The sequence below is a fragment of the Jaculus jaculus genome, chromosome 1, assembly GCF_020740685.1.
Source record: "Jaculus jaculus isolate mJacJac1 chromosome 1, mJacJac1.mat.Y.cur, whole genome shotgun sequence".
NCBI classification, from domain to species: domain Eukaryota; kingdom Metazoa; phylum Chordata; class Mammalia; order Rodentia; family Dipodidae; genus Jaculus; species Jaculus jaculus.
This window is the reverse complement of record NC_059102.1, coordinates 172,568,338-172,583,412: the sequence shown is the minus strand read 5'-3', so window position 1 is coordinate 172,583,412 and position 15,075 is coordinate 172,568,338. Positions and strand designations below refer to the sequence as shown.

The 15,075-nt window shown below is 39.1% G+C and overlaps 1 protein-coding gene across 1 annotated transcript; it reads left to right on the top strand.

Moving 5' to 3' along the window:
- The first annotated feature begins 6,934 nt into the window (after positions 1–6,934).
- On the top strand, positions 6,935–7,873 carry LOC101603827 (olfactory receptor 1013-like). Its single transcript, XM_004667738.2, has one exon. The coding sequence runs from the start codon at positions 6,938–6,940 to the stop codon at positions 7,871–7,873; it is 936 nt and encodes a 311-aa protein (XP_004667795.2). The 5' UTR covers positions 6,935–6,937.
- Positions 7,874–15,075: the final 7,202 nt, after the last annotated feature.

The window sequence follows — 15,075 nt, the reverse complement described above, 5'->3', positions numbered from 1 at the left end:
TTCACCCAAGAAGCAGTCTCCATTACCCCCCCCCCATCTTGTTTAGTCATATGCAATTTGTCAGCACACTGTTTTAATTGTCCTCTTAGGTCTTCCCTAGGCTATGAAATCCTTAGGGTTTTCAGCACTCTATAAACCTGGGAATCCAGAAACTGAAATAAAACATTCTGGGAAATCAAGATTTTAATTCTGGTGAGAGATATTGTTGTTGCTGAAAATTTAAGGTAAGTTACTTAACTATTTTAAAAATCATTTGCTGCTGACAATCATAGTTCTAGGCTAAAGGCATAGTCTAGGCTAAAGGCATAGTCATAATTGGTGAATTCTAAGAAAGTATCTCAATTATTTGACACACGATAGGCAGAATGTTGGAGCAAAATGTATGATTTACTTTAGTGCCATCATATTATATGTGGTTTCAACAAGTAGATCGCAAGCTTTTTGAAAGTAAGCTATTGGTATATTTCTGCTAAGTGTCTAGAAGAATATATGGTACTTCTGTATTCAGCAGCCAAGCCTGTGAGACCCAGGAGATCTCCTTGCCCTGGATGATGGAAATCCCACAGATGTGAAGTCCCTTGAAGATCTTTCTTCCCTAATCTAACTCAGTTCTAATGATTTTGTTCCAATTTGTTTTCTGAACCCCCTGTTTACCCTGATTTTGGAAACTACACTCTCTTTTTTCTGGTCTTCCTTTATCTAAATAAACAGATAATTCTATATCCCTAAAAAATGACCATAATCTTCTTTCCAGTTCTGAAATTCCTGGGACTTTACATAAGAGACCAGAATTGTATACCATTAAAGATAAAGGAGCAATTACCACTGCAGTGAAATATAGCATGTATAAACAAGCAACTCCTAGGCACCAATAACCAAAGAAATAACTTTTGCCATATCTCAAGAGCAATTACAGTAAAGAAACTAAGCAGCAGAGATGAGTAGTATAAGAGACAAAAGGCAAGAAGAATTGCTCAGAGTCCGTTAAATTTGATCTTCTTCAAGAAAGGATAAGGCACATGGTACTTTTAGAAGACCTCTGCCAATGGAAGGTTGCCACTAAAGACAGACGGTTGTATTTGAGTATGAATAGAAAATGCTTTCCATTTTTTTAGATAATAATATGTACCTTTGTTTATATAGCTATCATGGGGTATGGCTAGTTTATACTGCTAAGGACCCTGGTTGTTTTGTTCAAATTCATACAAGACTCCACTTGTCAAGCCAGTCTTCCTGCTCATGTCCAGAGTGTCAGGGGAATCCCCTTTGAAATTTATGTCCTGTCCTTTATTGTGTGGCCCAGGGTAAATTATAAACATTGCTTTTTTTTAAGAAAAATTATGTTATATGAGTTCCAATAATATTGAAACCCAATACAACTTAAATGAGTTTTCTAGCACAATAGTCTTTAGGAAATAACCAGACTGGATGAATGATGGGGTAACCAGGGTTGAACATGGCTCTGAGCTCCTTATTGGATGGTTAGGTCACAAGGAGATTATTGTGCAAAAGGAGAGGGGATAGAAAGGAAAGAAAATGCTGACAGAAAAGTGAAAGTACACTAGGAAGTCAATGGAGAGATAGTAAGTGCAAATATAAACCATTGTAGTGTTTTACATAAGAAGGCAATACCATTGCATAAAAATGGAATAGAATCATATGATATATAATTTCACAATGTAATACATATGAAAATTAAATTAGTGATATTTAAGTAAGTTTTCTAAAGTTATAACTGTAGAAATTCTTAGCGTCACAATTAAAATATAATCCATATGGCTGGGGAAAATTTCTCAATGAAAAAAGGGCCTGATGTATAAGCATGATGACCTGAGTTCAAATCCCAGCTTCCACATACATATCTGGTAATAAGAAAGCCAGCCTATAATCCCAGCACTTGAGAGACAGCACCAGGAATCCCAGGGATCCTAGACTAGCTGAATCTACAAGCCCGGGGTACCATTAGAGATGCTACCTCAGTCAATAAGCTATTGAGTAAGACACCTGATGCACACATACATAAGTACAGCCACAAACATGCTAACCCATAGGCACACAGACTACAAACACATACACACACCAAGGTCTGTTTGTGGCTCATCTTGAAAGATCAAGCATGATGAAACACCTGCGTGTCCACCCCTTAAGTCTTTACAGTGTTGCAATGAGTAAGATTTCTTGATATATCATAATAAAGTAACTGATGACCATTCCAGCATTGTCAGTTTGTACAATCACTCATTCTAGCTGGTTTCACAGTAAAAGCAGGTTCCTTGGGGCTCATCTACATTTGAAAGACTGGAAATAATACTGGCCATGTAAATGTATGTCAAAGAAATTTACTCATTTTTTACTAGAGTGTTTTTAAAAGTCCAGGGACTGTCTTAGTCTTTATTGAGTTATCTCCTTTGCAACAAAAACAAATAGAGAAACATCACATCATGTTCCCATGAGCAAACATACTACATTGCAGACTAGTTTTGTAAAATGAGAAAGAATCTGAAAGCAGAAAGCTGTTCAAACAATCTCCAGTTTGAGCTGTGAGCACTGGTTTCTAAGGCCAACATCATAAACAACCTATTCAGACATGAAAAATACTTCTTTTGGAGACAGTCCCCTTTTAAAAAATAAATATTTGGTAAATCTCACCATGCTATAGATTTTTTGTTGTTGTTGTTTCTCCCTAGTTGTGTCTGCAAAGATTACAAATAATTGGGGATTAATGACATCACCAAAAATATGTGAGAAACCAAACAAGATACTGTAGTGGTTTTAGAGTAGAATGAAACTGTTAGAGACCAACCCACAGCATTAATATAACTGTTTATCATCTGAATCAAGACTGCCCATTCATTCATTTATTAAATAAATAGTGTTCATTTTTATGTGTATTATACTACATTAAGCTATGGAGATACAGCAATGCACAGCATGGACAAAAAAAAAAATACAGGCTGACGTGAACAAAAAAATACATGCTGACATGGAGCAAGCATCTTAGTAGGCTCTTACCTGTTGGACCTGGAAAATGTATATCTCTATTATGTATAAATGTATATCTCTACTGATGCGTTGACAACATAGCACTGTTCTAAAATTACTTTCTCTTTTCTCACATAATTCCTAGTAGAACCTATAAAGATTCACAACATAAACCATGAGGCTTGGTGTACTCTTCTCTAGGTGCATCTTTTAACCGTGTAGTTGGAATTGTTCTTGTCAAAAAATTGTATGCAATAAACAGGGATAAAACTACCATATATTTGCAGGAGAGTACTATGTAAAGAAAACAATAAAAAAAGAATGCCTCACCACCTATATCTAAGGCCATGATGTATATTTTTCACTGAAAAAGTTATTTATGAGTTTGAAATATATTTTGCAAACAAATGAAAACTATATATTTTAAGGTTTTCCTATATTTCAATAAGTGATACCTTGAAGAAATGTTTTTTTCTTTTTACAAGTTAACAACTCTGCCAGCAAATCTTAGAACCAATATGAATAAATGTTCTGTTAGTTGAGTCTCACACATTCAAGATAACTCACAAGTGTTGCCTATGTCCCAGGTCATTATATGTAGCTATTTCACTGTGAAACAGCTTTTATCACTGTAATTTGCATTGCATTACCACAAACTCTCCACTACGATTATCACATATTCACTACATTCTAAAACACTTCTTATGCCACTTTGCATGTGGCTTATGGGCGTTCACAAATACATGTCTTTGTGCTTACAGGTGGGCTACATAAGCCATTCAGTCACCATACAGGAAGGATTAAAAGTGTATCTTTTAAAAAGGAATTTCTGTTTCAGTGTGATAGTATTCAGCACTACTGTCATGCATACTTTCACCTTGGGGTAAATGGTTTCAGAAATAATATCCATGGTTACTTTTAGAGACCCACAGGTTATTAAATTCCATAGACCCACAATGACATCATCCTTATTAGTAGATACTGAAAATTGAATTATTTGTTGAGCTATACCAAAATTTCATCTTGATTCTCCATCTGGCTCTTTCTCTATTATATTTCTCTTTTGTAGTTTTATTTATTTCTGACATTTACATACATGTAAATTATGTGTTTTGATCTTTTTCTACCTATTAATATTTGTTTTTTAAATTTATTGATTTATTAATTTATTTATTTAAGAGAGAGTGAGAAGGAAGCAGATAGAGAGAAAGAGAGAGAATGGGTGGGCCAGGGCCTCTAGCCACACAATCTCAAGACACATGCACCACCTTGTACATTGGGCTTATATGGGTACTGGGGAATCAAACCTGAATCCTTAGGCTTCACAGGCAAGTACCTTAACTTTAAACCACTTCACCTGCCCCCTGTTAGCATTTTTGCCCCTTTTCCATTGAGATTCTTCTTCTTCCCCATTAGAACCCATCTCACTTTAAACCCTTTGAGTTGAAGAAGAGTTGCTTGCATGATCATGTGTGGAAGGTTCTTTACTGTAGTATGTGCAACTTAACAGTGCTTACACCACTAATGAATCTGACTCCCCTCTCCCAGCAACACTGGCTACCAGTAAGTACTCTGGAGAGATGTGGGCTCTCGTGTTTTCTTTCTTTCACCCATAAATGGTGAAGTATGGATAGGCTCAAACTTATGCTAGAAACCACAGCTGCTGAGAGTTAATGTAATGGTCATGTTGTATACAGATGACAGTATTTTTAACCCTCCTCCACATTCTCCTACTCTTACATTCTTTCCACCACTTTTTTGGGAGATTCCATGAGCTTTTCATGTGAGGGTAACTTAGATATCTTGTCTTATTTGAAGGTAAACACATAATAGTCTCTTAATCTTAGCAATTTTGCCAACCATACATTTCTGCAAAAACCATTGTTCACCGAAGAAACTCTCTGGTTGAGGCCTCAAGCAGTACCAATCTATAGGAACAATTGTTGATAATTAGAAAGCAGTTTGATGTGCTGTCCATTCAGCATAACTGTAGTAGGTTCTCTCCTGGGACCTAGGCACCTAGCCATAGGCTTTTGGCCAGGTTTACCATACCAGGCATGAAGTTCCTTTTGGGGAATTGGCCTTGCATCTAATCAGAAAGCAGTTGGTTACTCATACAATCTTCATGCCACCATTGTACCAGTGGGCAGATCTTGCCTGGCAGATCAGTTGTGAAATGTACAAGTTCCACAACTGGGTTTCTTTTCTTTGTAATTTGGCTTGCAAAGCAATGGGTTAAATCACAGCATCTCCTCTACTCTTTTCTCTTGTTAGTCCTCTTCTCCCTCTCCTATCCCACACTGCCTTTCTCCACTCCCAGGGGTTCCCTTCCTCCCTCACTGCCTCTTTCTTTCACTTCCATGTCATATGTATTCTATTAGTCTCTCCTTTTCTCATGTCCTTAGATCTCTTTTCCCCTCTCATGGTCCTCTTTCTAGTTTCATGATACAACATGTGCATACACAAGCACACATGTGCACATACCCACAAGCGCACATGCACACGCAAACTAAAATATAGAATTATAGCTAGAAAGGCTGTTCAGTCAATAAAGTGCTTGCCTTGTAAACACTGGGACCTGAAGTCAATTTCTAGAGCCATATAACAAAAAAAAAAAAAAAAAAAAAAAGCTTACAAGCCGGGTGTGGTGGCACACACCTTTAATCCCAGCACTCGGGAGGCAGAGGTAGGAGGATCACCATGAGTTTGAGGCCACCCTGAGACTACACAGTGAATTCCAGGTCAGCCTGAGCTAGAGTGAGACCCTACCTCGAAAAAACAAAATACAGAAACAAAAACAAAAAGAAGCTTATAATAGTAGTGCATGTTTATAATACACATTATATGTCAAAGCTTCTTTAAACTAGCTGAGGACAAACAGGAACTATGGGAAGAGAGTGTCAGCACCACAAAACTAAAAAGACTCAAGTTCTCAAAGCCCTAAACTATTCATCCATTCATCGCCAGAAAATGAGAGGAGTGGTACTGTTTTGTTTTTTACTTTATTTGTATCTATTTATGAGAGAGAGAGAGAGAAAGGGAGAGAGAGAGAAAGAAATAGACATAAAACAAGTACCAGGACCCATAGACACTGCAAACAAAACTCCAGACACATGAGCCACAGTGTGAACCTGGCTTTACATGGGTACTGAGGAATTGAACCTGGGTCCTTAGATTTTGCAGGCAAGCACCTCAAGTGCTAAGCCTTCTGTCTGCCTGAGGTGGTACTTTTTAATGTGTGTCAAATTCAGTCAGTTTCTGATTCATTTCTCCAAATATATAATTCTACATTCTTAATAGCCTGATTATCAACAGAAAATCTATGTGCTGTTATTAGCTTATTTGTTTTCATCTGACACTGTCTGAAAAATAAACCTCAATAGAAGTCATCTCAATCAAATTCACTATTAAATTTCATTTTCTAAAATAGCACCTGGGCTAGAGAAGATGGCTTAACTGTTAAGGCACTTGTCTGCATTGCCAAAAGATCCTGGTTCAATTCTTCAGGACCCACATAAACCAGATTCACAAGGAGGTGCATGCATCTGGAGTTGTTTTTTTTTTTTTTGCAGTGGCTATAGGCCCTGGCATGCCCATTCTCCCTCTCTCTCTCTCTCTCTCTCTCTCTCTCTCTCTCTCACTTTCTCTCTACCTCTTTCTCTGTGTCTCTCAAATAAATAAATAAATAAATAAGATATATTTTAAAATAGCACCTGGATAGAGAAAACATTTTATGAAACATGAATAACCACTCTAATGGCTTTTTGACCTATTTATTAAATGTATTTCATTGCAATTGATATACCAATGCTCACAACACTCCCATTACCTGTCAAAGACAGGCCATCATCTGAATTATAGTCATCCAGAGTTTTTGTACTTAATAATCATTGTCTCCTTATTTGGATTTGGTGGTGGAAATTAAATGCCTCTCTAGGTGCAAGCTATTTGAAACATGGAGAAGGCCAATCACACAGTGACTCAGTTCATCTTGCTGGGTTTCACAACAGACCCTGTAATGCAGCTCATCCTTTTTGTATTGTTTTTGGGAGTTTACTCTCTGACTTTGCTAGGAAACATCACGCTCATCGTGCTAATCTGCAATGACTCCAGGCTCCACACACCCATGTATTTCTTCATTGGAAATCTGTCTTTTCTGGATCTTTGGTATTCTTCTGTTTACACCCCAAAGATCCTAGTAACCTGCATCTCCGAGGACAAGAGCATCTCCTTTGCAGGATGTCTGTGTCAGTTCTTCTTCTCTGCTGGACTGGCATACAGTGAGTGTTACTTGCTGGCTGCCATGGCTTATGACCGCTATGTGGCCATCTCCAAGCCCCTTCTTTATGCTCAGGCCATGTCAAGACAATTGTGCATATGCCTGGTTATGTACTCCTATACTGGAGGATTTGTTAATGCAGTCATATTAACCAGCAATACATTCACATTGGATTTTTGTGGTGGCAATGTCATTGATGACTTCTTTTGTGATGTGCCACCTCTGGTGAAGTTGGCATGTGATGTGAGGAAGAGTTACCAGTCAGTTCTATACTTTCTCCTGGCCTCCAATGTCATTACCCCCACCCTGCTAATCCTGGCCTCCTACCTCTTCATCATTGATGCCATCCTAAGGATCCGCTCCACACAGGGCCGCCTCAAGGCCTTCTCCACCTGCTCTTCCCATTTGGTCTCTGTCACCCTGTACTATGGTTCCATTCTCTACATCTACTCTCGCCCAAGTTCCAGCTACTCCCTAGAGCGGGACAAGATGGTGTCTACCTTTTATACTGTGTTGTTCCCCATGCTGAACCCCATGATCTACAGCCTCAGGAACAAAGATGTGAAGGAAGCCCTGAAAAAGCTCTTCAGATTAGCACAGTCTGAAGTCTAAATTGGCACACACATGTCAACCCAGGATTATGGGAGAACACAGTTCAGGCAAATGGTGAAAAAAAATAATTTTGAAAAAAAATATGCTTTCCATTGATTGACATTCAATAGAAAACCTTCCTTCCTTCCTTTTTTTAATTTATTGATGTACCAAGCAATTAGATTCATTGTAACATCTTCACATATGCATATCATGTACTTTGTTCATATTAGCTACATATTGGTTTCTTTGTTTTGTTTTTCTTTTGTGATTGGATCACATATTCTCTTTCTTTTTACAAAAGATTCACTTTTGTAATGAGACTGGCTTTAAAAAGCAGAAGTTTGTTTGAATATGAAACAGAAATGTGCCTAATATTTCTGGTATCTCGAAAGACTGAACTGAAGTTTATTTTTTTCCCTTGTATAATGTTAGCTGTTATTTCCTGTACATAATGGCTTATAGGGATGTTGAATGAACACAGAATGGGATGTTGGCCTTTAGCTAATGCACTCTAAGTATTTCTGTTCAAGTACTGACAGGACTTTATCAATAATGATAAAAATGGAATGTGAAGGTAAAAAGAAAACAGAAAAACCTGGAGGTTTTAGATACTATGCATCTAACTGCTACTCCTGATTTTTCTTGTTGAGTAAATTATTTTTGATAAGTTTACCCATTGCAATAATCTTTCAATAATAAAGTTGAAACTTCTGAGTTAGAAGCACCTCACTTGTAAAACAACTAAAGTCCTTCACATGCCCTCATGGAAAGAGATTTTAACTGAACTTCAACTTAACTTCCCATGCCCAAATACTGAACTCTATTTTTGCCATGACTAAAATATTCTGTTGGAATAAAATTGTCATTTTAACTAAGAGTGTTGTCTCATTTATGTGAACATATAGTAAAGAGTCCCCTAAAAGAGTGTCAGGGAAGTTCTCCCAAGGAGCTCTCCACTCCACTCTAAGATAACATCTTTTGATTTAAAGAATCACTAAAGAAAACAGAAAATGTTGATAAGTCTATGGCAAATATTATTTTTTTTAATTTATATGATTTATTTAACTGGACATATATAAGATTCATTTTTTCTTTTATTTATTTTTTTACATGTTATGGCTAGCCTTAGTATAAATATATCATGTGTTGGTACCATACTTTTCCTTATCCCTGGCCCCATTCCTCTTGGAATCATCCTCAGTGGGGTTGCAGGTATTTCCCATGGGGTTGTGGGTTATGCATTGTAGGACCAGCACTCAGTGGTTGGGGCGAGGCAATATCCCTGAGCATGATGTCCCAACCTGTGGCTCTTACAATCTTTCTGCCCCCTCCTCTCCAAAATTCTCTAAGCTGTGTTGGGTGTGTTTTAGGACCACTTCAAAGATGAGTTCTTAGAGTCTCTGGATCTCTGCTTCAGTAGGTGTGGAGTATCCTCAGTGTCTCCTTCACAATGGAAATTATTAGAACATAAATGCAAAGGGCCTTACTGCAAGTTCTTTCAAAAGACAGCATGACAGGTATATTCTACCTGGTTGTATTCACTGAGATGTTGAGTAATTGAGTCTATATCTCCAAAAGGAAGTTGGCTCAGAGGCAGGGCTGCTTTCCATATATTTGCCACACTTGATTGTCCATGATTTCTGACAACAGAAACAACTTGTTAGTACTTGGCAACTTCCAAATGCCTGCCTGCGGTCAAAACTGCAGCTGTCTCCCTGTGTGTGTCTCTGTCTCTCTCTGTGTCTCTCTGTCTCTCTCTCTCTCTCTCAAATAAAAAACAAAAAAGGGCTGAATCTATAGCTTAGTGGTTAAGGCATTTGTCTGTGAAGCCTAATGGCCCATATTTGATTCTACAGATCCCACCTAAGCCAGACACACAAAGGTGAAGCAAGCACAAGGTCACACATGCCCACTAGGTGGTACAAGTATCTGGAGTTTGATTTCAGTGGCTGAGGCCCAGTCATGCTAATTCTCTCTCTCTCTCTCTCTCTCTCTCTCTCTCTCTCTTTCTCTCTCTCTCTCTCAAATAAGTAAACAAATAAATAACTGCAGCTAGATGTGCCAGAATAAAGGATAAAACAGACTGATAGCAGAAGAGGAAAGAATATAAGAGCCTCAGTATGGGAACTGGGACTTGAGAACACTGTCCTCCACACACGAAGTGGCCACTGCACTGATGACTTCATTATAAATGCCATTTTTTACTCCCATAAGACCTGCACAATACTGAGCCCATGAACATCTCAACACTGGTGATAGAACTCACCATCAAAAAGATATTGAAATGGAAAGGTGAATGGTGGGTGGGGATGGAGAAGGAGGACCAAATAAGGTAATGGTTTGTAATCTAATTATATGTTCATTATCTATTAAAAATGTCCATAAAATGTTTTTAAAATAATGAAAAGGATAAAAACAGAAGGAACAATAGGACTCTTTGAATGGGTTTTGTTGTTGATCCTTTGTATATTTCATTCAGCTTAATGCTATTTTACTCTACCTAGACTTGCAATCAAGTTTGACCTGTGGGAGAGCTCTGTGGGCTGCATACTCTCCCTAGGAAACAGCATATATTTTAGGGTAATATGAATCCCTAAGGACAGTTGTTTCTCCATGGATTTAAAAAAAGTTTAGTTACTAGTTGTTATTTGGTAATATAAATAACTCTTGAATGTTTTGCCAAATATTACATTAATGTAGGAGTATATAGTTTATAAAATTATTCATTTTTAAACATTGTAATAAAAATTATTTATATGTGTGTTCTTAAGTCAGTGCACGCATGCACATGGCAAGGTTAGAGGGCAACTCCATGTGTCAGTTTTCACTTTTCACTCTGCAAAAGGGTCTTTCATTGGTCCTACTGTACTTGCCAGCCTCACTAGTCAATGAGCTTCCTGCCTATATCTCCCTTTTTTTCGTTAGGCACACTGAGATCATAGTTTCTCCCATTACGGGATCGAGTTTTTATACTGCCTCTGAGGATTCAATGCCAGACACCCATAATTTCATAGCTTTCTTCTTTATTCACTGAGCCTTCTCCCTAAACCCCAAAATTGTGCATTTCTTCTGTATCAAACATTGTACACCAATATAATTTGCTATTCTTCCTGTAAGAATAACCAAAGGATAAAAAAGATAGAAACATTCTTGATCATATGACAGTTTCTTTTCTAAATGTTATGCTTGATCTAACTAAATGAGTTCCCATCATAACTGTATTGTCTGAGCAACATCATGTTCTTCCTCATATAACTGGTGGAGCAAAAACACATAGAACATGGGGAGCCAAAGTCAGAGAGAGAAAGTGGCACAGAAAGTATATGAACCCAGAAACTGCTTAAACATGGACAGGTGCTAGAGTACTAATTGATAGCTCATTTGAAGTAATAAACTGAAGTATTGTGGTAGTTGAACATAAATGATCCTGTAGCCTCAGATATAATGTGGTCATTTGGATCAGATGCCCCCCGTAAATTCATGTGTTCTGAATGCTTGATCCCCAACTGATGGCAATTTGAGAGGTGGAGCCTTGCAGGAGGAGGTGCTTTGGGGAGGGGGCCTGGCTTAGGGGAGTTGAAGCCAGTTCCTGTTTGCTAGAGCTCAGCTCACTTTCCTGCTCCTGCTTTCCACCTGTTATGGCAGAAGTGCTGCCCAGCTTCTGCTAATGCTGTGCTTTTCTCCTGCCACTGTGGAGCTTCCTCTTGAGACTATAAACCAAAATTAATCCCGTCATCCCATCAGATACTTCTGGTTAAGGGTTTTGCCCCAGCACTACAAAGCTAACATAGCACAACACAGTTACTCTAAACAGCAATGTATATTTCAAAATATTCAAGTAATTTTGGACGTCTTGCATAAAGAAATCACTAATATTTGAAGATACATGTGTGTTTAATTTTCCCTAAGCTAAACTTTAGGAAATGTATGAGCATGGAGGTGCATACCCTAGATCCCTTTATTTGGAAGGCAGAAGTCAGAGGATAAACCATGAGTTCAAGACCATAGTAAGACTACATGGAAAATGCTCATTTGAATAAAATATTATGTGGTTTCCCTTAAGTATGTAAAATTTGTATATTTCATGTCTTATTTTTTAAGTTTCATCATTTCAAATTAACTGAGTAAACATATTTAATTTAAACAATTAAAAATAATTGAAAGGGGAAGAAAGAAAAGGCAGAAGAAAGGATGAAATAGAGGTAAGAATGAAGGAAGGTAGGAACTGAAGGACCTTGAGAGAACATACAAAGATTATAGGGCTGGCAAAATGGCTTACTGGAAAGGTGCTATACAATGGGAGAAAATGTTAACCAACTACATATTTGACTCTGAGTTTCAATATTTAGAATATACAAAGAACTAAAAACCATAAGCAATAAAAATATCAATCAACCCACACAAAAAATGAGGCAGGAACTGAACAGCGTTTACAAAGGAAGAAATACAAATGGCCAATAGACATCAAAAAAGATGTTCAGACTTCCGGTTAAGATGGCGGCGTAGGTACCACGCCAAAGCAGCCTAGGGGGGAAAAAGACCAAAAAAACTCAGCAAAATACACACTTTTACTAAAAAGTGAGGTGTATAGGAAATTGAGGCAGCAGCGGAGAAGTAGAAGAGTTCCAGAGCATCCAGAGCCTGCACAGGCGGGAACAGCGGCTCCGGGGCGGCTCGGCCACCCGCCGCAGCCGCGGAGCGGCAGAAAGCCGCCGGACTCTCGGCTCGAGACGCAGGACAAGCCAGGTGCGGGATTTTCCCCTCACACCGCGCTCTCCGCAACTCGGGAAACGTGAGGGGAGAGCGGCAGCGAGCAACGGAGGGAAGAGCAGGCCGCGAGGTAGAAGCACATGTGGAACAGCGATACAACCAGAGCAGCCGCGGCTCCCTCCCCTCCCCCACCGCCTGAACCCAGCTCCAGCGAACACAGCAGCGGCCCGGGACCGGCCACGCCAACTTGGGCTGACAGCAGGACCCAAGCAGGAGCAGAGTTCGGCAGCAACTTCAGCGGCTCCAGCACCGGTACCAGTGGCCCCAGCAGCAGCGGACCCAGGAGCGGCAGCGGCGGCAGATCCCGCAGCAGCAGCTTCAGGGGGAGCAGCGGCGGTGGACACGGCAGCGGCAGCTTCAGCAGCGGTGGGGGCCCCGGTGGTGGCAGCTACAACAGCAGCAGAGGCAGCAGCAGCGGCTCAGTTTGCCCCGTAGGAAAAGCAAGTGCCCAGCTCCAGAAATCAGAACAGCAGCCCGACGACCCAGGCAGCAACTTGACTGAGACCACAATCACCCAAGGTAACTGGGATTACACCAGGGAAGGGTCTCACTTGGTCGCAAGCTGACTTGGATACTTCAACAGACCAGAAATCTAAACCTCTTTGTTGATAGAGGATCTAGTCAGTATAACAACTACTCTTGCATACATACTCGGGGCTGTTTTTGATTGAATGTGTACAGTGTTTAGTTAAATTTTAGAATCTACCAGTATTTTATTCCACTCAGCCTGCTTGAATACTCCTATAGCAGGGAAACTCAACCCCTAAGAACATCTTTGTAGATACTCTGAGAGTCTTAAGAGCCACACCTAATACCTTAAGGTCCTACCCTGAAAATATATTGCATCAAATCAATTGATACAGCTAAGAATACACAGCTAGCTAGAAAATCCAAGCATTAACTTGGTCCAAGATGCAAAAATATATACATTGTAACACAAGAAACACTAAAGGGCAAGACGATATAAATCCACCTAAAAGTATTAATGCATCAGAAATGTCCTCCAGTGAGAAAGAGTTAGAGGAAATGCCTGAGAAAGAGTTCAAAAGAATAATTATAAATATGTTCAAAGAGGTCAAAGAACACATGAAAACAATCAAAGAAGAAATCAAAGAGGAAATCAAAGGAATCAAAGAAGAGGCAGGACACCAATTTAATGAAATAAAGAAGGCAATACAAGACATAAATAGGGAAATGGAGATGATGAAGAAAAACCAGTCAGAATTACTAGCAATGAAGAACACAGTTAATGAAATAAAAAACTCTGTGGAAAGTCTCACCAGTGGGATGGATGAGGGAGAGGACAGAATATCTAAGCTAGAAGATCAGGTGGCAGACCTAATGCAGTCCAACAAAGAGAAAGACAGACTTATAGAAAAGTATGAGTGGGAATTTCAAGATATTCGGGACACTATGAAAAGATCCAATATAAGAATTCAGGGCATAGTAGAAGGAGAAGAACTCCACTCCAGAGGCATAGTAGGCATCTTCAACAAAATCATAGAGGAAAATTTTCCCCAAATTGGGAAAGAGGTGCCAATACAGATACAGGAAGCCTTTAGAACCCCAGCCAGACAAAACCCAGAAAGAAACTCTCCTCGCCACATTATACTCAAACTTCCAAACACACAAACCAAAGAAAAAATATTGAAAGCAGTTAGAGAGAAAAATCAAGTTACCTACAAAAGCAAGCCCATCAGGATTACAGCAGATTATTCAACACAAACTTTTAAAGCCAGAAGGGCTTGGAGTGATATATTCCAAGTTCTGAAAGATAACAACTGTCAACCAAGGTTACTTTATCCTGCAAAGTTATCCATCCAAATAGATGGAGAAATAAAGACATTCCATGACAAAAGCAGGTTAAAGGAGTATCTGAAGACAAAACCAGCTCTACAGAAAATACTTGATAGAATCCTCCATGCTGAACAAAAGGAAAAGCACACATATAAGGAACCTAGAAAAAACCAGCTATACTCAAATACCAGTTAACAGAAGAGAGCACAGGTAGAACCAGTAACACACACACACACACACACACAAATGGCAAACATAAATACACACCTTTCAATAATATCTCTTAATATCAACGGTCTCAATGCCCCAACGAAGACATAGATTTGCAGACTGGGTTAAAAAGCAGGATCCTACAATTTGTTGTCTCCAAGAAACTCACCTTTCTACAAAGGATAGACATTATCTTAGGGTGAAAGGTTGGAAGACGGTGTTTCAAGCAAATGGGCCTAGAAAACAAGCAGGGGTTGCTATCCTAATATCAGACAGGGTAGACTTTAGTCCGACGTTAGTCAAAAAAGATAAGGAAGGTCACTTTATATTGATTAAGGGCACACTCCAACAGGAGGACATTACAATCCTAAACATATATGCACCTAACATGGGGGCTCCCAAATTCGTCAAACAAACACTATTAGAACTAAGGTCACAGATAA

Excerpts from the sequence above, each read along its gene's own strand:
- LOC101603827 (XM_004667738.2), top strand. The coding sequence starts at position 6,938 with ATGGAGAAGGCCAATCACACAGTGACTCAGTTCATCTTGCTGGGTTTC.